This window comes from Rhincodon typus, chromosome 1 (genome assembly GCF_021869965.1).
Source record: "Rhincodon typus isolate 14 chromosome 1, sRhiTyp1.1, whole genome shotgun sequence".
Classification (NCBI taxonomy): Eukaryota; Metazoa; Chordata; class Chondrichthyes; order Orectolobiformes; family Rhincodontidae; genus Rhincodon; species Rhincodon typus.
Genome location: NC_063332.1, coordinates 118,066,243 through 118,092,787, shown reverse-complemented (window position 1 = coordinate 118,092,787; position 26,545 = coordinate 118,066,243). Strand labels below are relative to the sequence as shown.

Here is a 26,545-nt window from a genome sequence, read left to right as displayed (position 1 = left end):
ATAAAAATTTATTTCCAAAAAAAACCAAATAAATAAACATGTGCTGATAAATACTTTTAGTTGTCTATACTGACTGACACTGTAAAGAAAAAAAAATAAGCAACTTAATAATTCCACTCCAGAATGGAAGCAGCAGTGGGGAAAGTTCAGAAATCACATTTTCTGCAGCAAATAACCACTTTTAACATTATGCAGCAAAAGCCACAGATGTGATGTTGGAGATTTCTGGAAGCAAAGTTCACACATTAATTTGTCACTGTAACGGCTATCAGCAGAACTACCACAGTGCCCACTAGTGGTGACATAGTCCATCATGTGATTGGAAAATATTCACTAACTTTTAGAGATAACAAGGTGTAGAGCTGGATGAACACAGAAGGCCAAGCAGGAAGGCTGACGTTTCGGGCCTAGACCCTTCTTCAGAAATGGGGGAGGGGAAGAGGGTTCTGAAATAAATAGGGAGAGAAGGGGAGGCGGATAGAAGATGGATAAAGGAGAAGATAGGTGGAGAGGAGTCAGACAGGTCAAAGAGGCGGGGATGGAGCCAGTAAAGGTGAGTGTAGGTGGGGAGGTAGGGAGGAGATAGGTCAGTCCAGGGAGGACGGACAGGTCAAGGGGGCGGGATGAGGTTAGGAGGTAGGAGATGGGGGTGGGGCTTGAGGTGGGAGGAGGGGATAGGTGGGAGGAAGGACAGGTTAGGGAGGCAGGGATGAGCTGGGCTGGTTTTGGGATGCGGTAGGGGGAGGGGAGATTTTGAAGCTTGTGAAATCCACATTGATACCATTGGGCTGCAGGGTTCCCAAGCAGAATATGAGTTGCTGTTCCTGCAACCTTCGGGTAGCATCGTTGTGGCACTGCAGGAGGCCCAGGATGGACATGTCGTCTGAGGAATGGGAGGGGGAGTTGAAATGGTTCACGACTGGGAGGTGCAGTTGTTTAGTGCGAACCGAGCGTAGGTGTTCTGCAAAGCGGTCCCCAAGCCTCCGCTTGGTTTCCCCGATGTAGAGGAGGCCACAACAGGAACAGCAGATGCTATACCACATTAGCTGATGTGCAGGTGAACATCTGCTTGATGTGGAAAGTCTTTTTGGGGCCTGGGATGGGGGTGAGGGGGGAGGTGTAGGGGCAGGTGTAGCCACTGAAGTTGCTGCTTCGTCTTGTGGAATATTTACCTGGTCATGTCCTTTAACATTATAAAAGCAAAGAGTAGGCAACCAGTCCAACAGAGGGTTTAGATTTGAAGCAGAAAGTCCATCTTTAAGATTCCCATTGTAGAAGAGTTCATTTGTTATAGCGCTTATAGTAGGGTGGCATCTGTACTGAGTCCTTAGCATAATGGGATTATGGCCCTGAGGGACAAGGAAAAAAAAAATCAGAAGGATTATCAATTTGAACAAAATCATTCACATGGATGGTTCATAGTTGCTTTCAAACAAAAGTTTAAAAAAATCTGTGTGACCAATACTGAGAGTAATGCTATTTCTTTTTAGATGTTGAAATGGTAACAAAGAGATTTTGCTTTTAAATGAGATAGAAAGAACTACTTACCAAACAAAGTAAGGGAAAGCATGGACATCATTAACCCTGAACCTGGCCACTTTCTAAACAAGAGTTCAAATATTCTTTTTGTGCTTAATGTGTACTTGGCACAACTAGCACATACTACTAATACAATGTTGGTTGCAGCTGGTGTTGCTAACAGATTCCACAGCTGAGACGGTTGGCACAGATGGCTGACTGAATCGATAAAACTGAATCTGAATGGGAGTGAGTTTATAATGCAAAGTTGGCATTGCAAAGACACTTGAGACAGATAGTACAGATGGGAAAATGTATGGGTCATTATTGGTAAAAGTGAGTTAAGTTATTTAATATTTTAAGTGCATGAATATACTATTTCCTATAAAATCGTTTACTAATTACTCATAAGGTTAAACCTGATTCACTGGACAATGGTCTTACAGAATATATTTATCAGAACATGCAGATCAGTGACCTAGTACACTATAAAATACTGAATATTTGTGCAGTTTTTCATGAATAGTGGATTTAAGTGCGAAACAAACCTTTCACAGGTATAACCAATTCACAAGATTTGATGTTACAGTGTTAGGTTGACTATGTGGTTCAGTAGTTTCCAAACGAGTTTTTCTGTGATGTTCAAAATTAAATGTAGAACTACATCTTGCACAGCCTTTATTCATATTATATCTAGAGGCTCTTTGTAAAATTTAGTTTGCACACCAATTACTTGCAAGGCTTTAATTACTTGAGTGATCAAATGTGACAGTGATCAGAAATAATTTATCTAGAATACTAATCAATATAAATAAATAACAAATAAAAACCAAAAGAACTGCCGATGCTGTAAATCAGAAACAAATAAATAAATAACATAGTGACCAATATGAAACAGTATTCTCTGCAACTTTGCCAGTAGCATTTTGTTCAGTGTGTAGGAAGTACAGCTACATAGCTCTGAGCTGCTGAAGGGTGATCTTATTGCACAGATTTCGCACGGATGCAGTGGTAAACGCAACAGCATCACTATTATGCAAAAACCAAACATGTGCAGATGCTGGAAATCTGAAATAAAAAGAGAAGTGCTGGAAATGCAAAGCATATCAAATCAGCATATATAGTGAGAACAGAAAAATTGGGTGCAGGCCATTCTCATAACGTCTTAAAGTCTGACATTTCTGTTCTCTTCATACCTGCTGACTGTCTCGCTATATTCTCAGCACTTTCTGTGCTTGCTTTCAGACCCACAATGATGCTATCTAATCCAGTGTCATGACAAAAGGGAGCTGGAATTGGCAAGACAGGATTTCAATAGAAATTATTCATGTACACTTTTTTGAAGTGGGTCCATTAAGGTTTAAAAGATTACAGTTACTGTAAAATATGCTTTGCTTCCCTTTTAACTCATGAAGAGCCATAGTTCACAGCTATTCCCTTCAAATATTTCATTAAGGTAACTACTATACCATCAGGCACATTCTGTCAAAGAGAGTTTGTTCTAGGCCAGCTTCATGAGCACTTTCAGAGCCTTGAATTGTAGGTGGCAATTGCTTGGGGTCGCCAACAAGGATCAACTTTTCACATCCAAACCTGAAATGAAAAACCCAGTTTTGACTGTTCAAAGTTACTTACAGTATTAATATACTTCTCCTCTCTCTGTCTAACACAGCCATAGGCCTACTTATTGTTATCTGAGATCAGCCAACTGTGCACAGACTAGGATAAAGCCTGTGGCTACTTAAGTTTTAATTACATTGCAGTAAGTGTGCAGTGGGATACTTTCTCTTGTCACTTTTAAGAATTGTCAATGGACCACACATCAGGTTCAAACTTCCAAATACTGTTCCAATTCAAATCATATTTTTCTAAAAGGTTAGATCTACAGAAACAGGAACATCTGTGGATTACTAAGCTACAAAGTATGTATATCCTGCAAGGCGTGTTGCTTCTTTTTAGTTATGGGAGACACTGTGTCACTCTGAATTTACACAATTGTCAGAGAGACAAACACCACATTGGATTTGTGATGGGTGGTGTGGCTATTTAAATCAAATCAATGAGCTGTCTATAGATCAGCAATACCTTGCAATAGGAAGGAGAGAAACTGGTTCTGTGATCTGACTGCACTCATCCAGTAACACCAATGGAAAGCTCAGGTTGTTCATACACTGAAAAGGACATGCTGCACAAGTGGCTCCTACCACTCGCACCTACACAAAGAGAGAAACCAAAAACGTAAATAAAGAGAAACAATCATAGAGTTGTGTGTGTAAAGCTTTTGCAATATGAACAATTCAAGTAAGTAAAACAATCCCCAGTACTTACACTGTCCCTCCATCTCAGATAGCCACCTGCCTAAAGCAAAATGCTAAACATTTCCCATTACCACAGACTCAATCATAGAGACGGAAGGAAGTCCAAACAATAGTTTGGGGTTACTTCTGTTTGGTCCTGTTCTAATCTTTTGATGTATTTTAATTGCCCTCTTATTAAGTGCTAATTTCTGAAAGTTCAATTTCCTAAGATATACTTTAAAAACAGACACTGTTAATGGTAAAAGAGAAAATGGAAACAGAGCACATTGGCTTCCTGATGGGCTGATGTGTAACAGCATTGGTTGGCCCAGTACCAAGGAAAAAAATAGGTTGTTCATCAGCCCTATCATTTTCTGCTTTCATTCCAAATTTCCAGCATATGCAGTATTTTGATTTCTGTAGCTGGTTTGATATCTGATCTGGACCAAGTTAGCTGATCTCAGAGACAGCAGCAGATGAACTACCCATTTGCCCTCCTGCCTCTGGAGAAAAAAAAACAGCAAGAACTGTTGCTTCTATCATTGTTCCATTGTCTGCGCTGGTAAAATAATGTGGGGTGTAGAGTTAGGGTAGGTTTGAACTTAGTTAGTAAAAGACCTTGATAAGACATACTAGCTGCAAAATTTGGCCCTGTCTCTACCTGTTTACTTTGGGCTCAAGAAATGTCATTTTGCCTGAGAAGTAGCACCAATGGTGTCTGCACATATGTCTGTTGCTAGTAGCCAGGTTTCGGTGGGCAATTTGTAGGGGTGAGTGACATCTGGGGAGGGGGTGCCCCTGCTGTGTCCAGTGCCCCTCTGAATTAAGTGGCCTCCCTTTCTTCCGTCCCTCTTTTCACATAGGGTATAAAAAATGGTCTGCCCACTCCTGTCCGCCTGCACATAGCAAACAGATTGTGGTATAAGCAGCATATTATCTATGTCAATAAGCTTACCAACAAATCTGGCTGACCTTTAGTTGTTTACTTACATGTGGTGGGTAGCTTGTCCATTTTGGTGCCCACCCTCCAGGAGGTGAGCTTGGGAGTAGGTGAGAAATTGCTGAGCTAGCCACTCAGTTAATTTAAGTGCTTCCTGCTGAAATGTCCAATAGACATGAAGAAACCAGCCCATCTCTTAAACATGCACAAATTAACACACATGCAGCACCAGGAAAAAAAAACACCACATACCCACCATAATCATATTCAAACAAAAGAGCAGACATGTTCTCCCATGTCTTGGCCAACATTTATCCCTCATTCAGCATTACTGAAACAGATTAACAAGCTATTTATCTCATCACTGTTTGTAGGACCTTGGTCTGCAAATAATGGTCATGTTGCCCAATATTGCAATGAAAGTACTTTATTTGACTAGGAAGTACTGTGGGTCATTCTGGGGTTTTGACAGGTACAACATAAATGTAAAGTCTTTGTTTCATCACATACAAAATAAAAATTCAAATCACACAAGTGATCTTGGAGTAACAACTTATCATTAATTGTACTACTTACATATTCACTATATTCACCTCTCACTTCAACTGACATTACAGGTCAAATTAGAAGTATCTTTATGTACAAATTTGATGTTTTGTGAAAATATTCTCGTATAGTGCATCAGCAAAAATAATCCATAAAGCCAGGTTAGAGAAAGCTTAATTCCATGTGCGTTTAGCAAACAAAACACATTGTACCACATTTACGAAGGCCTGTACTGCTGAAAGAATTTTATTTCAATATATGTCACTTGCTAAAACATAATTCTCACCTCCTTCAGCACAGCTCTGTTCCTGCCCAATTTGTGTTGCTCAACACTTTTTCTCACGTGCATCTTTTCAACAAGAGTTAGGTCTTCTTTCATAAGTGCTTGCAGCTCTCTTAGTTCTTCATTGTCACTACCTGCATGTAAACTAATAAAACAAAAACAAAATAATTCCATAAAACTAAATCTATAATAGCAAAGATTTTCCAATATTGATCTCACTGAACAGAAATGACTCAGCTCACACAGGGAGTGATTTTTCTTTTATTCATTCACAAGATGTGGGTGTCACTGGCATGGCCTGTATTTATTGCACATCTCTAATTGCCCAGATAGACCGCATTGCTGTGGGTCTGGAGTCAGACCAGACCAGGTAAGGAAATCATCCCTAATGGACATTAGTGAACTAGATGGATTTTTATAACAATCATGGTCAACATTAGACTCTTACTTCCAGATTTGTTTTTTAAATTCAATTCGAAATTCCACTATATCGTAAGATGAGATTCAAACCCAGGTCCCCTGAACATTACCTCAGTCTATGGATAAATAGGCTAGCGATAATACCACTAGGCCATCACCTCCCCTTAAAAAGGAAAATGAAAAATGCACTCACACTTAACACTCAATATTATGGCTAACTGGGCATGATACTGACCGGAGCTTGGGTGTAATCTTCAGCAACTCCCAACAACAGAAAGTACATTCCAGAAAGAGAAAAGCAAACTAAATGATTGTTTTTCTAAAAAAAAGTATTTAATCTTCTAAAAGCTGGTCAAATCAATTACTAAGTACTTCTATGATGCGACTGTGCTAATATCTCTGTTAGCTATTGTAATAATAAGTATTATGTACAAGAAATAGCCCTAATTGATCTCTGACAGCAAGACAGATCCAGAGTTGGGGGAGTGGTTGTGGGGGAGGAGGAGCGTGTGTGTGTACACGCAAGTGAGAGAGAGAAAGGAGAAAGGATTCATGTATTGTGGGTGAGCTGACAATGACAGCATGCAATGTTAATCCTTAAATGTTCTCGAGAAGATGTTAGCTGCAGTCTTGATGTTAAAGTTATTTTCATAATGCTAACAGGAAGGCTATTTCAGGTTTTTCGACCCAGTGACAATGAAGGAATTGGAATGCCATAATACATTGCAATAGCATGCACTTTGCAAGTTGTGGCGTTTCCATGTGAGTGCTGCCCTTTGTCTTTCCTTCGTGTCATTGTGGGTTTGGAAGATGCTGTCAAAAGAAGCCTAGGCAATTGCTGTAATCCACCTTATAGACGGTACACACTGCACTGTGAAGTGCCAGTGGTGGAGGGAGTGAATGTTTACAGTGATGGATTTGGTACTGATCAAGTGTTTTGCATTTTCCTAGATGAAGTTATTGGAACTGTATTAATATCAACAAGTGGAGAGTATTCCATCATTGCCCTGACTTATGTTTTATACATGGTGGAAAAGCTGTTGGGGGGCACTAAGGAGCTTAGACATTCAATAGAGGTTTTTATTTACTTACTCACTCACACACACACCCATAACCTGACAGGATATTGATCATTGTCCCTACTATCTACTCAGGGTTGTAGGTTTCTCCTTTGGTTTTCCACGTGACTGGACAGGCTGATTCTCAAACAAAAGATCTTTGACACATGGTAGGATGCCCGAAGAGGCAACAGGATCCAGAGTTCAGGACTTGTTTCTATTTCTTTCCTACTCTGTCACTGCTTTGCCTTGTAAGAAGTGATGTCTTCAAAATGTGAGACAGTTTCATTGATTTTTTTTGTCTTTTTGAACAAATGGCAGCAAGTTCCTCTCAGACAGTAAGATCAACGCTGCTGTGTTTCAAGAGAGTTTTACAGTATCTTTGTCCTCCCCAGGAATTTAAGAGTTAAGAAAACAGGCTGTTAAGGGAGTTTCAAGGTCAGGTTGTGGAAAGTGAAGACTCAAAATCTGGAGAAGCTTTAATGAGATTTAATAACCCAGAGAACTGGAGTTTAATTTAGATAAGTGTCAGGTGCTGCATTTTGGAAAGGCAAATCAGGGCAGGACTTATACACTTAATGGTAAGGTCCTGGGACTATGACTGAACAAAGAGACCTTGGAGTGTAGGTTCATAATTCCTTGAAAGTGGAGTCGCAAGTAGATAGGATAGTGAAGAAGGCATTTCGTATGCTTGCCCTTATTGGTCAGTTAATTGAGTAAAGGAGTTGGGAGGCCATGTGTGGCTATAAAGGACATTGGTGAGGCCACTTTTGGAATACTGCATTCAATTCTGGTTTTCCTGCTATAGGAAAGATATTATGAAACTTGAAAGGGTTCAGAAAAGATTTACAAGAATGTTGCCAGGGTTGGAGAGTTTGAGCTATAGGGAGAGGTTGAATAGGCTGGGACTGTTTTCCCTGGAGCATCAGAAGCTGAGAGATGAATTTATAGAATCATGAGGGCATGGATAGGGTGAATAGCCAAGGTCCTTTACCCCATGGTCGGGAAGTCCAAAACTAGACGGCATAGGTTTAAGGTGGGAGGGGGTAAGATTTAAGAGAGACCTAAGGGGCAACTTTTTCACACAAGAGGTGGTGCATGAATGGTATGAGCTGCCAGAGGAAGTGGTGGAGGCTGGTCCAATTACATTTAAAAGTCATGGGTACATGAGTAGGAAGGGTTTAGAGAGATATGGGCCAAGTGCTGGCAAACGGAATTAAATTAATTTAGCACATCTGGTCAGCATGGATGATTTGGACCGAAAGGATCTGTTTCCTTGCTGTATATCTCTATGGTTCTATAACTGCACAGAAATCCATGGAGTAAGGTTGACTGAATTTGTGTGGCGCGTTCGATCATCGTTTGTGTAACTCGTATTTGCCTCAAGTTTGAGATGTTAGAGTACAAGCGTTATCTTTCTTCGCGCTGTCTATACCGTTTTTGTCAATAATCTTTGCCTACTTGATTAAGTTTTATTTGCAATAAACTTATTATTCTCTATTGACAAAAGAAATCTAGCTGAATATTTTCTAAGACTAATCCAAATACAATCTAAAACCTAAATAATTGCACGTATTATCACCCTGTATAAGTTTTAAATGTGTTATGACCCGTGGAGGAATGGAGATTGGAAGAAAATTGATGCATCTTTCCAACTTCAGTTATAATACTACATTCAATCAGATCACTAACAGGAGTTCTCTCTTGCCTTCTTCCAACAAAATGGCAGCAGAGTAAGTTGCTTCGTTCGGATCTCCATTCTGCTATCCAGTTTTGTTTCTTTCTTTTTTTCTCCCTTCTTCTCTCTCCCCCTGCAGTAATTCTATCCACCCCTCTCAACCCTTTTAACTACGTACCTGAGGAGTCAGAAAGAGGCCGGTCGCGACCGGGAACCACGTGGCGGGAGCTGAACACACGGGTTGTGTCATGCAGCGACGGCAGATCAAGCGTGGGCCGGAGCGACGGCGGCGGATCAAGAGTAGGCCGGCGACAGCGGGCCAGAGAGGCAGCAGCGGTGAGATCAGGCCGGTGAGGCAGCGGCATTGAGAAGGCTGGAAAGCAGGACTCTGGCGGAAGCATTGTGTGGGCTGGAAATCCCAGAACGGGAAACTGGCGGAGGCATGGCGAGGGCTGGAAAGCCCAGAGAGAGATTCTGGCAGAAGCATAACAAGGGCTGGAAAACCTGGAGTAGGATTCTGGCGCAAGCATGGCGAGGGCTGGAAAGCCCGGAGTGGGATTCTGGGTGGAAGCATGGTGAGGGCTGGAAAGCTCGGAGAGGGACTGCAGCAGTGGAAAGGAAAATTGGACTCTCTCAAGTTACCTTTTCTTCCTTATCTTATTCGAAGTTAATGTGAATGGCGCAATGTATGTACGGCGAAGGTACACACTTTTCACTGTATTTTTACATTGAATACATATGACAATGAACGATTCAATTCAATTCAGTTCAATGCTACTGACTGTCAGAACAGTCAAATATCTGTCTGCCATCATTGCAATGTATTCCCGATCTACAACACAAACAAACACTCTACTGTATTACAGCTTCATTCACGTCTAAAATAGGATATAGAAATTGTGTTTACCTATATGGTAAAATCGGTTTGGCAATCTTCCGAATGCTTCCGACTCTGATAAATCTATCAAATCCTAGCTCAAGAAGCCTAAGTAAAAGAAAGAAACCACATCAATTTACTTCATAATATAAAACCAATTGTTTATTGAAAGAGAAATAAAGCCACTTTTGTACAATTCTGCAAATTCTTTTAACTGGATTAGTGCACCACCTTAAAAAAGAATGCAAAATTCTATACCTACAATAAACTTCAGTACAGTACACTGTCCAAATTTTGTGGACTAAAAACAAGACTGCATCTTTGAATGCACCCATCTTTGGATTCGCACATGTGCTTCGCACCTGCAGGTAGGTTTTCCTTCATTTTTGTGCAGAAAGATCACCAAATGTAAAGAGGTCAACACTCAAGCACAATCACCCTAAAATAATTATCAAATTTATTTTCATTTTTCTAAAATGAAATGTCAAACAGTCAGTAGAGTCAGCATTAACCGAAAAAAAGAGCTGGCCCTCCGACAGCAGAGTTGAACATTCAATCCATATACTTTAAGGATAGTCACGCTTCATCTAAAGGGCAATCTTTTTGAATTCACAGAATTATTCTGGTGCCGAAGCAGGCCATTAGCTCCCTTGTGTCATCTTCTGCTCTCCGAATGAGCATTATGACTCAGTGCCCATCTCTTGCCTTTTCCCCATAATCCTAAACATTATTTCCATTTAAACAATCAAGATGCTGTCTTGACTGCCTCAAGGCAGTCAGAGGTGAGGCCGAGAGCAGGCAGCCTGGGGCGGCTAGAGTGAGAGAGAACAGCCAGCCTGAGGAGGCAGTGGTGGGAGCAAGAACAGGCTGAAAGTGGTGAGAGCAGGCAGCCCAGGGCAGCAGTGGGGGTGAGGTTGAACCTGGAGCACAGGAGGTCAAGCCTTTTCAGCAGTGCAAGTCCAGTATGGTTAGGTGGTTATGGACTGTGGTATTGAACTGTTAACTATATTTGTTTCAGAGATAGTAGGAACTGCAGATGCTGGAGAATCTGAGACAGCAAGGTGTAGAGCTGGATGAACACAGCAGGCCAAGCAGCATCAGAGGAGCAGGAAGGCTGACGTTTCGGGCCTAGACCCTTCTTCAGAAATCTGTGTTCATCCAGCTCTACACCTTGCTATCTCTGTTAACTATATTTCTTTGTTTTTCTACATTTTAGTAAAGAGGAGTGTAGTGTTTAATTTTTTAAACTTTGTTTTCTTTATTTTTCTCTTTGTACCAAGATTCTGTGCATAGGTACCTTTGTACCCAAGATGGCACCATAAGTTGCGACTACTAAACTTTTCACTGTACTCATGTGAGTTCATGTGACAATAAACCTAATTCAGTTCAGTTCAATTCAATTGAACCTACTTCCACCTCACTTCTAGGCAGCGAGGTACATGCTGCAGAATTTCTCTAACTTGGTCCTATAATCACCTGAATGCACAATATTGAGCCAATTAGTAATACTGTTGGGTTTCTGTCCCCTTGGATTAGGAACCAGTGGATACTAATTTATTAAAGGGAGACAGTGGTGCAACAAAAATGTTACTGGACTAGAAATCCAGAGACACAGGCTAATGCACTGAGGCATGGATTTAAATCCCACCAAACAGCCAGTAGAATTTAAATTCAGTTAATAAATCTGGAATTGAATGTTAGTGTCAGTAACAGTAACCATAAAATTATCATCTATTATAGTAAAACTACACTGCTTCACTAATGGCCTTTGGGGAAGGAAATCTGCCATTCTTACCTGGTCTGGTCTACACATGACTCGACTGATAGACAGCGGTTGACTCTTAACCTCTCTCTAAAATGCCACAGCAAGTGACACAGTTCAAGTGCAATTGGGGATAGGTAACAAATGCCAGCCAATGATGCCTACATTCCATGAAACAGTAAAGAAGATCCAAATGGATTAAAATTAATGATAGAATGGATTCAAGAGTCTTTTTCATCTAAACCTATCTCTTGGCCTACAAAACTTGAATGTTTAACATTAATTATTAAATTTAAATACTTAATATTAATTCTGTTTTTTAACCTTTTTAATTAATATAATTATTTTATACATTGTTTCCCTTTAGTCCACAAAAATACTTACAAAATAAATAACCTTGTGCTGTAAATTAATTGACAGGAGTTCTCTTATCAGTCAGATCTGGTGAAAGATCTATATGCAAAACTTGTCTATTTTTCAGGGATTGAAAAATGGATTGTGTACAATCACCACTTTTGGCCTTTAGTTCACATTTCCAGAATTTGCAGTTTTTCTATTTTTACTTCTCTTATTCTTTCTTAAGTGATAAGTTTGGCTGCCTTTATGAATATTAGATCTATTTATGACTTGTGAAAATATTACATTGTTTTGTGTAGTTGGCAGTAAGAAAAGAAGAAAAGAGATAAAAATGTTTGCCTTTACAGCTGAACCGATGAATCCTCGCATTTCCATTTTAACATTTAATCCTGTAACGTTTTGTTTTTTGAACTCCTTTTTTGGTTTCAAACTTGCTTTTGATAAACTAGATAATTCTCAACACCACTATAATTTAACTCATTAGTCACTTCACTGCAATCAAATATGCCTCTGAAATACGTCTCAACTATTATTGCTATCTATATTACTGAACTAGCAGCAGAAAAGCAGTGACAACTGACATATGTTACTCAGAAACAGAGAAAAAAAAAAGAGAAAACTCCAAAAGTAGATACTCCAAGGGAATGCTCCTGGTAGTACTGGATCATCGAATGTAAAACTCAGAGGGAGGCCATTTGACCCATTGTGGCAATGCTAAATCTTCACCTGCAACTTCTTACACCAGCTCCTCTTCCTTGTATTTTCCTTGTTGTTTCTGATGCGTTCTTTTGAAATATTCATCTATTTTTTGGAAAATATGTTGTGCTTGTTATCTGTACATCCACTTATGTTGCATTGCCCTTGGTATGATAATATTTCATTTGGTTTTCCCTTGTTCTTCTCATGATGGTCTTAAATCTTTGGTTCCTTCTAATTTTGTAGTCACCAATCTTTCACTACTGCATACACTCAGGTAATAGCTGATCTTGTGTAGAAATCGGCAAAAGAGCTTAATTCTTCGATATATCCCATGGATAAATCAATCTTGAATTTTGTCCAAAAAAAATCCAAATTCTTTTCATTTACCACCTGCTCGCTGCCTCACCCACAGGACAGATGTCTCTTGTATTGTCGCATCGCTACCCAATTTGTTCATTTGTCACTTCCCTGTCTAACATTGTCACTCGCCTCTTTCCTGCCTAACTTTCACAGGTGAACCGGTCAATATAACACAGTTAGACTTCCATAAGACATTCAATCCGATACCCCACAAAAGTTTCAGAAGCAAGATAAGGCCTTACGGAGTTGAGTATAACTTATTAGCATGGACAGAAGTTACGTTAATGGCTAGGGAGCAATAAGCCATGCTCAGTTTGAGAGGCTGTGATCAGTGAAGTGCTGCAAAGATCAGTGCCAGGGCCTTAGCTACTTAAAATTTTTATTCATGACTTAGACAAAAAGACAGAGAGTGACACATCTAAGATTGCAGATGAAACAGAGCTAGGTAGAAAAGTAAGTTGTGAGCAGGATGCAGACAGGCTGTGGGTTAAGTGAGTGGGTAACAAGAAGGTAAATGGAGTATAAGTTAGAGAAGTGTGAGGTTATTTGTTTTGATGACAATAGAAAAGCAGAGTATTTTTAAAGAGACATTACGCTTGTAAATGTTGATATTCAAACAGACTTGCATTGACTTACACAAGGAACAAGTTAGTTTACGTGCAAATTGACTACTTCAAAAAGGTTTAATATATTCAAGTTTGAGACAAATTGATATTTGATCTCAAGGAATCAAGGTTGTGCTTTTCACGTTTTTATGCTTAGTAACAACTAAATGTCAAAGCACCGCAGATAAGGGTTTGATTACAAACAAATACATAGATTCAATTATTAAGGAGTTCAGAGTTGGTAGCAGCATTACAAATTTGGAAAACATTTTAATATACATCATTAATCTGCTTGCTTCACCCTAGCCACATGAGATTAAGTTTGAAACACTTAATACATTGCATCATTTCCCCTCTGATAATGTAACCAGAGAACATAACCACACCCACTTAAACACGTACCTCAACACAAGGGATATGGACTCCGTTAAAAACTCACGTTGAGACAGAAGATCAGCAGGACTATACTGAATGGCAGAATCAGGCTTAACGGGTTATATGGCCCACTCTTGCGAATAGTTCTTACATTTGCATTTATACACTTCGAACAAGGAGGTTGTTTAATTCTAACTGCAACAAACCCAGAGGGCGATTTTTCTTCCTTCTTATTTTAGAATTAATATCACTGCCAGTTTGGCTGAGATTAGCAAACTTGCAGGTCAGCTTGAGAACATGAGATCTGCAAGCTCTTCTGAACACAACGCTGACTTTTGCAGCAGGAGGCAGTTGGAAAAGCACTGATGAAAAATCAAATTAAATAACTGAAAAAGAACAAACTCCGCATTTAGTTTGTCATGCTGCAATTTCACTCACCCAAGCAGTACTCTGTCGACCGCAACGTTAGTAGAGGCAGAGATGAGAAGTTTCCATGGGACCTGCCTAGGACCCTCAGTTGCTTCACTATCTTCAAAAAGTTGAACAAGAAATAAAATCAAAACAGCCAACAGATAGCTCTTTCCAGCTCCATAGACCCCTGAATAGAAATGTAACAAAATACGACACAGTAAAGAAAGATATCCAGTTTGTTTTGGAAAATCTTAACCAAACCATCTCTCTAGCAGTGGGTTCTCATTCCCTCAAATTTTAATTGGGGGTGTATTTTTTTCTTTTAAATTGTTTTTGTTTAGGAAGAACATTTTCTTTTCATCTTAATTCAATCTTTCTTTCCAACATTTTATTTTGCTTTCTGTAGATGATTTCACTGTTCTGGCATTTGCTTTTCAGGTAGCTCTGCACATTAACAATTTTGTAATCAGACTGGTTAAGGAGACACATAGTTGCTACCCCTTTGACTCTGCAGAGGATGCTGCACTGTTTTAGTCTCACACTAACAGTAATTTGTAGTGCAAAGACTCACGCAAATTGAAACTGCAGGGGCAAGTCTAATGAACAGTGCAGTGCTATTAGAATTGCCCAGAAATTAATTCAAGAAATATAAATGTGCCGGCTGAGCTGGATAGTCTTTCAAAATGGTCCAAATACCACAGAAAGGAGATAATGGAATATAAAAGTTTAGAAGTTGTGATGGAGAAAGACAAAACAAAAAAAAACATGTCAATAACAAAATCCAAGGAGCATTTAATTGTTTTTACCATGGATAACAGTGACTGACAGAATGAGATCTTGGGGGCTCTCGCCCTTGGCCATCATTATAGCTACTTGTCTGAATGCAGCTGCCTGATCTGTATTCAGGTGAAACTTCCGCATCATTTCTGTTGCCAATGCAACTGTCCGTTCTTTGCACAACAATCCAGTCATTACCACGGGCATTTTTAACGCAGGTGAAATAAATCTTCCTCTTCCAGACTTGACTATTGCTTCATCATAACAAGGCCTATGGATTGAAACAAAACATTCGTTTTTTTAAAGGATCATATGACATTTTAAATAACAATATAGAAGCATAGCTTTATAAAATGTAACAAGAAAACTAAACTTGTCACTTTTTAACACCAGTAATGCTGAATAAAAACATAGAATACAAGTAACCGTTATTTACTTTCAATTTGTTAAGCAGCAAAATATATAGGCTATCATGTGCATAGTACATGTGTATAGATCAATGAAAAGGCAGAAACTAATCTCTTTGCTCTTTAATTATTTCTCCCTGCTTTATACCATTGATATTATGCAAAATTCACAGCACAAAATGAAAAAAAATGCTATCAAGATTAGCGTACATTCTTGTTTCCCCAGAAAGTGGCCCACTTGTCAAATACCAGTGTATCACATTTCACGCAAGAATATTGCCCATGATACTGAAAGCAAACAGGAGGAGAAAACATAAAACATTCTGATATTCCACTTGATGAAAAGAAAAGCCAACGCATTACAGAAATTTGTGTTTCAGTTATATGACCAATTTCCCTTTGACAAATATGTGTGTTTGTCTAACTGACAAAGAAACTAAAGTAAGTAATGTAGGTGTCCAACACAAAATGCAGGTGTTTGTGAAACCAGAGTTGAATAACTGGATTCTGTTAATACTTTTCCTTATCATCTTGCTTCAATTATAGCTATTTATTTATGAAACAAATCTGGTTTGTTTTTAGCAAAAGCCAATACAAATTGCTCTTTATGGAAGCACTGAATGAAATGAGTTTTTCATGCCTAGTACTCAAGCTGAACTTGCAGTTGCTGGTGGAGACAGGACTGGAGACAAGTGAACCCAGAATTTCCTGCTGCAGATCAGAGTGCTGTTTTCTGGCACAGTCTGGCCTCCGGGTCATTATCACACAATGGTATCGGGGTGAAACAATTACATACCATAAGGGGTATATTAATGACCCTCTTACACATGGACTTGAATTTTCCAGTTGGCGGGCTGGTACTCTGCACTGCTGGTGAAAGGAGATTTCCGCCAGCAGCAGACAGGGGCAAGCGCTGCTGAAACATTTAAGCATTTCCCACATTTCCAATACCGATGTCAAACAATGAGCACACCAAGGGAAGCCCTCTCCACACCAGCAGCTTAGCAATTGTGGACATTTTTTAAAAATCTTTTTAAAACTTTGAGAGTGCTGAGAGGGCAATTCCATTTTAACATGTCCCCTCTCTCTCTCTTTCCTACATCAGTTTCAGGGTCTCCTATTGAGTCCCCCCACTTCCACAGCCTACCTGTTGTTCATACTTAGTGGCAAATGTGCCCTCTGTCTGTCCTTGGCATTGAGTGACTATTTCTGACACAGGGTGGTGTCAGGGCCTAGATTTGATGTTGACGTTCAAATGCTGATCTCAAAACAAAATTCCTGCCCCTAGCATACTCTACACAAACATAAACACGACTGTCATTAGAATCACAGAATCCCTACAGTGCGGAAAGAGGCCACTCAGCCCATCGGGTCCACATCAATCGTCCAAGGAGCATCCCATCCCCCATCTATTTCTGTAACCCCGCATTTACCTTAGCTAATCCACCTAGCCCCTAAACACGCCTGGACACTACGGACAATTTTAGCATGGCCAATCTACCCAACCTGCACATCTTTGGTGCTGTGGAAGAAAACCGGACCACCCAGCAAAAACCCACACAGACAGAGGGGGGAACATGCAAACTTCACATAGACAGTCACCCAAGGCTGGAATCGAACGTAGGTCCTGGCACTGTGAGGCAGCAGTGCTAACCATTGAGCCACCGTTCTGCATCATTTACCAAGAATAGGATAAGAACAGTAACAGTGGCTCAGTTACAAAATAAACCACACAGTGTGTAGCTGAGACATATTGCATATGCCAGGAAAGTTTCTCATTTGACGTAAACTCAAGTCCACAGTCAGTAGACCATTAAATGATTTAAAAACAGAAAGAACTGTGGGTGCTGTAAATCAGAAACAAAAACAGAAGTTGCTGGAAAAGCTCAGCAGGTCTGGCAGCACCTGTGAAGAGAAATCAGAGTTAACGTTTCGGATCTGGTGATCCTTCCTCAGAACTTAAGTGATTTAATCCAGTGTGTCAGTTGAAATTGTACACCAGACTCCCACAATTAGGAAGGGTTAAAAAAAAAGCAGCTCAAATTTGTGCTTCAGATTACAAACTAGCAGCTCTACTGGTTAAACACACGCATTCTGTTTGACACAGGATCGGGTTGAATTTCTGTTTTTAATATTTGGACAAGAACGGTGAAAACTCGAACGAAATGCCAGGTACTCAAATTTATTTCAGGGGATCAGGAAAATACTTGCAGAAATTCTATTCCTACTTGAGTAGGTTTTCAGGACCCAACTCCTCTGCTGGGTTGAAACCTCCATTCCCATCACCTTCACTCAACCTTGAAGAATGGCCATGAGGCTAGCCACTGATTATAAAAACAATCTCAGTTCCTTCAGGTAAGATGGGAGAAAATTGAAGGAAAAGTACTAAAAACTCACAAAGAATACAAATTTTAAATATGAAAGTAGAGTGTCAATTTTCTGATATCAGAGAAAAAGCTGCAACTAATTTAAATTTACATATTGCAAACAAATAAGCATTTTCAGTGAAGAGCTTTTATAATTATAGCTCCACCTATTATTAAAGATCTTTTAAAAAAAAAGTCTTAATTGTGAGTGCACGAGTAATAATGATCAATGTTAAGATATTTCTGTATTGAATACAAAACTGAATGACTTACATTTTGAGCAAGTGTGGCAGCAGAGGAAGAGAAGCTGGGTTAACATGTTCCTGCAGATTTCTTAGACAGCTAAGTTCAGTGCTGGCATTACCAACAAACAAAGCATGAACAATCACTGGGAGAACAGAAGAAATTCCTGGAATTAGTCATCTTCAACTTCTAGATAACTACAATGACTTACATGCACTGATTGTACATCATAGCGGCTAGACACAAAGTTAATGATACCTTTTTTTTGATGGCTCAAAAACCAGGGATCTGGTAATGCATCGAAAGAACAAATCTATTCAGCAAGGCCCAGTGAAACAAGCTTACAGCCAACAAAACAAGGTGTTCAACTGATGAGAAAATTAGCTTTTCAGCTTTGAGACATGGGGTGGAACATAATAGGAGCCCGAGAGATGTGGGGTTTGGCCGGACTTGCCTTGCCAAGCTGTGTCATGCCAGTTAGTGCTTTGGCACTTCAGCTAGAGCCAAAGGCTCTCAGTGCTGTTGCACTGGCATCCTCTTTAGAGCAGACAGGTTGCAGGTCATGGTTGTCAGCTGGGATCTGACTGGGGGCAGGCCATCTTGCTGTACGGAATGGAGTGTCAAAGTAGAGAGGTTTTACTAAGGCTATACTTGAGACAGACCACAACTGGAATACTGTGATCAGTATTTTGGGCCCCTTATCTAAATAAAGACAGACTGGCTTTGGCGTTTAGAAGAATGAGTAGGTGCAGAAAGGCGGTTTCCTCTCGTGCTAGGGTCTGGGTCCAGGGGGAATAATCTCATAATTAAAGGTTACCCTTTTCAGACAGAGATGAGAAGGGGACGCAACTTGCAGGATGCTTCACCACACAGGACCTTTGAGGCTGGGTCATTTAATACATTCAAGGTTGAAGTGGGCAGATGTTTCACCAGTAAGGAAATCAAGGGTTTTGGGGAAAAGGCAGCAAAGTGGAGTTGAGGATTAGCAGTTCAGTCATATCAGTGAATGGTGGAGAAGACTTGATGGGATGAATGGCCTATTTCTGCTGCACCTTTTGGTCTTATGAATGCTGCCACAAATTATAAGTACACAAGTAGCGACATACTGAAATTAACTACAATCGAGTATTAGGTTTCTCTTATCTTTGTTAAATCTCTGAAGAAACAGTGACCAAGGTATGCTGACGTTTTCCTTTTGCTATTTTTTACAACTAATTTACTTTGTCCCAAGCTGGTCTGTTAATGTATTGATTGTATTAATGTCTCTCTGGCAAAACAAAAATGAATAATACACCTTTGGTCCTGTTCATAAAATGAAACCATCTTTGGTTCAAAACATTTGATGCAATATCCATTACCGTTGAGTAAAGTAAGTTTAATAAGTTAAAGCATGATCAAAATGCAGGAAATTGCATCATCATTACCCACAGGTGAGGTCCCTGAAGACTGGAGGGTAGTGAACGTTGTACCCTTATTCAAGAAGGGCTGCAAAGAAAAACCTGGGAATTATAGATCAGTAAGCTTAACATCTGTGGTAGGTAAGTTAGTTTAGAAGATTCTGAGAGATAAGATATATATGCGTTTGGAAAGACAGGGTTTGATTAGGAGTAGTCAGCATGGCTTTGTGCATGGGAGATCATGCCTCAAATTTGTTAGACTCAATGACTCAAAAGATTGGTATTGTGGACATTCCTAGATCTCAATTCCAAGTCATTTCACCTAATCAATAAGTAGGCAATTTTTCAACATGCTGGGGTTGGGTTTCAGGCTAGAAATAATGACAATACCAATTTTTTCAGTTCATTCTGTTCAAATGCCAAATAAATGAATGCGAGAGAACTGAATATTGCTTGAAGTGATAAATCTTGCCCTTCACATGGTGACTCAAGCATTCATTTTTACCCTCTTATCTGGTGCCTTACACCACCAATAGACCATTCTTTACTTGTTTCCTAGTGAGTGTTTGCTACAGTGGGGAGGAAATACAGCTGGACATTTTTCCTCATCTGATGTCCGTACGTTCACTTTCCATATTGACAACAAGGTAGGGATTAGCCTTGGAAAATTACCACTCTCGGACCTTCCCCAATACTTTGTCCACTTCACTTGTAGCAAATACCTTATTGGTCAAGCAACAGGTGGATACAACCCATAGCCCTTAATCCCCTTTCCCTGACCTAAGATGGAACGGAGTACATAAAACGTATCTGTGAAAATCTGTACGGTGGGAGCAGAGAAAGAAGAAAGAGAGAAGGTCTTGCATAATCAGAAAAATATTCTATGACAAATATGGCACCACAGATACCAGCAGAAGAACTGCGGAAAAAGGGGAACCAAAAGTACATTGTTCTGATTACATCCTGAGCATAAAACAGAACCTTCTTGCTGTCATTTAGTGAAGGTAAAATTTACAAACTAGTTTAATTGCTCCTCGTGCTTAGACATAAAAAACTTTGTGACAGGCTGGGAGAGGAGAGAAACAGAACACAGAACAAAGAACTTACTGTCCGAAGGCCACTTGGAAGGAGAATAACCTTTCAGTGGCAAAAGCTCGACTTCACTTGTTGAGGATGGTCCATAGAATACACTACGTGCGATGAACGTGTCCAATGCATCAAACATCAACGTTTTTGATACAACCCAGAGGTCATCTGTCACAATTTTTCAAGAAAGGAAACATAAGAACAGGACAGTCGGTGACATAAATTCCAATTTGTTGTTTTAAAACTTGTTGAAATTTTCAACAATAAACACTAATAGAGATTTGATGGATTTAAACTGCACAGCTTCCATTTAAAAAAAACTTCAAAAGAAAAGTTGAATTTGAATTTTTATTTGCTCTGTTTTTGTAAATGACATTGTTATTTTGCAGACTTTTATGTCTAAAGATATTACTAGACAATGAAAAGAGCTCTGCTGTTCTCTTTAACAGGATTTGTTTGTCTCTTCGGCTTTGTCCACGAGACACAGGAGCAGAAGTGGGGTAGGCCATTCTGTCCATCAACCCTGTTGCACCATTCATTTTAGATCGTGCCTGGTACGATCATCCTCAACTCCATTTTTCTGTATCTCCATCACCTTCCATTTCAATCCAAACCAACTCTGAAAAGCAGTCATGTTTGGCTCAAAACGTTAACTCTATTTCTCGCTCCACAGATGATGCCAAATATGCCAAGTAATCCCTCAATTTCTGTTTTCATTTATGAGAATAGCTTCAGTCATTTCACTAGCATTGCACAGCTACTGATACTTTCAAATAACAGCCATAGCCATGCCATTCCAGGGGGGCTTATAACATTGGCATCTAATTGACAATGTGAAACATTGCCCAGATATACCCTGTCCACAAAAAGCAGAAACCTTATATCTTACCATCCTATTTGCTGACTTTCAATCATTAGCAAAGTAATGGAAGGAATCAGCTGTGTTGATGTCAAGCTGCATTCACTCATCACTCAGATGAGTGTAAATCTACTTTCTCCACATTGACCATTCAGCTCCAAACCTTATTACACCTTGTCCCAAACATGGACCGAGAGTGTTAACTGCAAAGATGAGGGAGAGTGATTCCTTTTCACATCAATGCAGCATTTTACCTCACCAAAGAAGCTTAGAAAAACTGAATCAATGACGATCAGCAGGGGTATGTGTGAGAGGTGACTGTCCAGTGACAGTGGTTGTCAGAAGCCAATCATCTCAGGCCCAGAACATCGCTGAAGTAGTTCCTCATGCCAGTGCCCTAGTCCTAACCATAGAGTCATACAGCATGGAAACAGACCCTTAGGTCTAACTAGTCCACACGAACCACGTTCCCAAATTAAACAATCCAACCTGCGTGTGCTTGGCCCATATCCCTCCAAACCTTTCCTTTTCATGAACTTATCCAGATGTCTTTTAAACATTGCAACTGTACCTGCATCCACCACCTTCTCTGACAGTTCATTCCACACATGAACCACTCTCAGGGTAAAAAAGTTGCTCCTCCAGTCCTTTTTAAATCTTTCTCCTTTCACCTTAAAAATGTACCCTCTTGTTTTGAACTCCCTCACCCTAGGGAAAAGACCTTTGTCATTGACCTTATCTATGGCCCTCATGATTTTATAAACCTCTGTAAGGTCACCCCTCAACATTCTATGTTCCAGTGAAAAAAGCCCCCATCTTTCAAGTCTACTCTTATATCTCAAACCCTCCATTCCCAGCAACATCCTGGTAAATCTTTTATGAATCTTCTCTAGCTCAATAATATCCTTCCTATAACAGGATGACCAGAACTGCACACAGTACTCTAGGAGAGGCCTCACCAACGTCCTGTATAACCTCAACATGGCACCCCAACTTCAATACTCAAAAGTCTGAGTATGAATGTAAGCTTGCTAAACGCCTTCTTAACCACCTGGTCTACCTGTGATTCAAATTTCAAAGTATTATGTATCTGAACTCCTAGGTCTCTTTGTTCTACAATACTACCCAGTGCCCCCCCCATTAATTGCATAAATCCTGTATTTGTTTATATTACCAAAATGCTATACCTCACATTTATCCAAATTAAATTCCATCAGCCACTCCTCAGCCTATTGACCCAATCGATCATGATCTCTTTGTAATCTTAGTTAACATTCTTCACTGTCCACTGTACCACCAATTTTGGTATCATCTGCAAGCTTACTAACCATGCCTCCATCGAAATCATTTATATAAATGACAAACAAAAGTGGACCCAGTACCAATCCCTATGAAACACGGCCGGTCACAGGCCTTCAGTCCAAAGAACAACCCTCCAACACCATTGTGTGCCTACCATAAAGCTAATTTTGTATCCTATTGGGAAGCTCACCTGAATTCCATGTGATCTAACTTTACAAATTAGTCTAATATACGGAACTTTGTCGAAGGCTTTACTAAAGTCCAAGTAAACAACGTCAAATGCTCTGCCCTCATCAATCTTTGTCATCACTTCATTTAAAAACTCAATCAAGTTTGTGAGACACAGTTTTCCTCACACAAAGCCATGCTGACTATCCCTAATCAATCCTTGCCTCTCAAATGCAAGAAATCCTAACTTTCAGAATCATCTCCAGTAACATACCCACTACTGATGTCAAAGACTCACAGATCTACAGTTCCCAGGCTTACAGCCTTTCTTAAACAATGGCACAACATCAGACACCCTCCAGTCATCCGGTATTTCACCTTTGTTTATAGATGATACAAGTATTTCCGCTAGGGGCCCACAATTTCCTTCCTAACTTCCCGCAATATCCTGGGATACACTTGATCAGATCCTGCAGATTTATCGACCTTTATGCTTTCTAAGACCTCAAGTCATAGTCATAAAGCTGTACAGCATGGAAACAGACCCCTTGGTCCAACGAATCCATGCCGACCAGATATCCTAAACTAATCTAGTCCCATCTGCCAGCATTTGACCATATCCCTCTAAACCCTTCCTATTCATGTCCCCATCCAGATGCCTTTAAAATGTTGTAATTGTACCAGCCTTCACCACTTCTTCTGGCAGCTCATTCCATACATGCAACCAGCCTCTGCATGAAAATGTTGCCTCTTAGGTCCCTTTTAAATATTTCTCTTTTCACCTTAAACCTGTGCCCTCTAGTTTTGGACTCCTCACCCTGAGGAAAAGACCTTGGCTATTCACCCTATCCATACTCATGATTTTATAAACTTCTATAATGTCATCCCTCAGCCTCCAACGCTCCAGGGAAAATAGCCCCAGCCTATTCAGCCTCTCCCTAAGGTTCAAACCCTCCAACCCTGGCAACATCCTTGGACATCTTTTCTGAACCCTTTCAAGTTTCGCAACATCCTTCCTATAGCAGGGAGACCAGAATTGAGTGCAGTATTCCAAAAGTATTTGTTCTTCTGTCATGTGAACTATTTTCAAAACATCAATATTTATTTCCCTGAGTTCTCTAGCCTCCATTCCTTTCTTAACAGTAAAAACTGACACAAATATTCATTTAGTACCTCTCCCATCTCCCAAGATTCAACACAGAGATGACCTTGTTGATCTCAAAGGGGTCCAACTCTCTCTCTAGTTGCTCTTCGGCTCTTAATGTATTTGTAGAATCTTTTTGGATTATCTTTAACCTTATCTGCCAGGGCTATCTCATTTCCCCTCTTTGCCTTCCTGATTTCCTTTGTAAGAATGTCCCTATACTCTTTATACTCTTCTAGAGATTCAGTTGATCCCAGTTGTCTATTTTTATGATTATTTTTTCTTGACTAGAACCTCAATATCTTTATTCATCCATTGTTCTCTCATCTTCCCAGCCTTGCCTTTCACTCTAACAGGAACATAATGCCTCTGAACTCTCAATATCACACTTTTGAAGGCCTCCCACTTGTCAGTCATCTGTTTACCTATAAACAGTCTACTCCAATCAAATTTTGAAAGTTCTTGTTTCATACCCTTAAAATCTGTCTTACATTGAAAAATATACCCAAATTTGAACTCCCTCATCCCAGAGAAAAGACCCTTGTCATTCACTTTACTTATGCCCTTCATGATTATACAAACCTCAAAAAGTTTACTCCTAAAACTCCTATGCTCCAGTGAAAAAAAGTCCCAGCCATTCCAATCCTTTTTTATATCTCAAAATAAAATACTTTATCTTTAAAGTGGAGGTGGCATGGTGGCTCAGTGGTTAGCACTGCTGCCTCACAGCACCAGGGACTCGATTCGATTCCAGTTGAAGGAGGCTGTCTGTGTGGAGTTTGCGTGTTGTCCCTGTGTCTGTGTGGGTTTCCTCCGGGTGGTCCAGTTTCCTCCAACAGTTCCATGCACGTTCCCATACATACCCTGAATTCATCAGCCTTACCGGTAAGACCTCTTGCATTGAAATAAATGCAGTTTAATTCTTCAGAGTTACTTCACTCTTTGACTTGCTCTTGTCTGCCCTTTCTAGTTAACTTGTTCCTTTAAGATTCAGAACCATCCTCAACTTTCTTTTTATTTTCAGTTACTTAGGAAGCCCCCATTTCCCATCCTCATCCCACACCCCACTCCCCAAAAGTTCACAGGCTCCCGAAATAGAACAAGCAAATGTCCTTCTCCTCCCCCTGCCCGACCCCGAACCGCCCCCAAAAAAAAAGGATATTTGTCCCTTTCCCATTCAGGTGAAACCTGTCATTTTTGAACAGGTCTTTTCTGTCCCAGAAGAGATCCCAATGATCCAAGAAACTGAATCCCTGCACATTGCACCACCTCTTCAGCCATTGATTTACCTCCCCTATTCTTATATTCCTTTCCACATTAGAACTTGGGACCAGAAGGAAACCAGAGATTACTACTTTTGATCTTTAACTATTTCATCAATGACTTTCCCTCCATTTTAAGATCAGATATCGGACCGTTTGCTAATCCTTAGACTAAAGCAAACTTTGCACATATGGAGAAAGATCTGGACAAAATCCCGGTTTGGGCTAACATATGCTTTCCACCATTTGTATTCTAGGAATGCTGGGTAACTTAGCCAAAACCTGTGTCTAGTTTTTTGAATTAAACAGGAGATACAGTGAGGCCAGAATGCAAGCATTTGAACAGCATGACATGCACAGTCCCCTCCTCCATGAGAAATATTCTTCACAGTTTTGGTTATATTGAGACAGGTAGTACCCTGGTTACCTTTTCGTCCTACACAAGCAAGGCTATTGGGCCTGTAGCTGCAAGTCTCCACCCTGGACCAGCACAGTTCCCAAACAGAGACCGTGTGGTACAGTAGCAACTCCTGAGCCAACAAACTCATGTGGCCAGAGTTTGGAGGACATCGGCGGTGGTGGCATGGGAAGTTGTTTGAGATTGATGTGTCCTTGGCAGAATGGATTAAAATTTGAATAAAAGATAGGGTAGGTATAGATGGGCATTACTCAGATTGGAGACAAGTTGAAAGTGGTGTTCACCAGCGAGTGGTGTTAGGACCCTTGCCTTTTCTGAATTATATGAACAATTTGGAGAGGATGTTGACGGCTAAATCTCTAAATTCACGCATGATACTAAGTGAAGGAAAATAGTGAATTGAGGTTGACATTAAGCAACTTCAAAGGGACATTGACAAGTTGGTCAAATGGGCAGACATGTGGCAGATGAATTCGAATACAGAAAAATGTGAAGTAATGCATTTTGGTGGAAGAAACATGGAGAGACAACACAGACTCAATGGTACAAACTTGAGGGGAGTACAGGAGCAGAGGGACATTGGGGCTCACATACATGATTCTCTAAAGGTGATCAGGCAAATTGAAATAGTTGTTAAGAAGACTTACAGAATCCTTGAGTTTATAAGGAGAGGCACAGAGCATAAAAGCAAGGAGTGACACTACCCTCTACAAATCATTGGTCAGACCACATTTGGAGTTGTGTATTCAATTCTGGGTACCTTATTCAAGAAAGAATGTTAAAGCCCCTTAAGAAAGTGCTAAGGAGGTTTACTAGAATGATATCAGAAATGAGGAATTTCAGATACAAGGAACGATTACAGAAATTGGGCTTATTCTCTTTGGAGCAGAGAAGATTAAGAGGAGACCTTATTGAGGTGTTCAAAATTAT

The 26,545-nt window shown here is 40.1% G+C and overlaps 1 protein-coding gene across 1 annotated transcript in view; it reads right to left on the bottom strand.

The window, feature by feature from the left end:
- Positions 1 to 26,545, bottom strand: part of LOC109936240 (protein ZGRF1) — a 446,880-nt gene that overhangs the window by 22,478 nt on the left and 397,857 nt on the right. The window contains exons 9-17 of the mRNA XM_048601379.1: positions 20,484 to 20,630; positions 18,010 to 18,124; positions 14,993 to 15,234; positions 14,214 to 14,373; positions 9,648 to 9,725; positions 5,588 to 5,729; positions 3,604 to 3,731; positions 2,988 to 3,111; positions 1,173 to 1,349 (exon numbers count right to left, since the gene is read on the bottom strand). Of these exons, the coding sequence (XP_048457336.1) occupies positions 1,173 to 1,349; positions 2,988 to 3,111; positions 3,604 to 3,731; positions 5,588 to 5,729; positions 9,648 to 9,725; positions 14,214 to 14,373; positions 14,993 to 15,234; positions 18,010 to 18,124; positions 20,484 to 20,630 (1,313 nt within the window). The remainder of the gene's footprint in view (positions 1 to 1,172; positions 1,350 to 2,987; positions 3,112 to 3,603; positions 3,732 to 5,587; positions 5,730 to 9,647; positions 9,726 to 14,213; positions 14,374 to 14,992; positions 15,235 to 18,009; positions 18,125 to 20,483; positions 20,631 to 26,545) is intronic.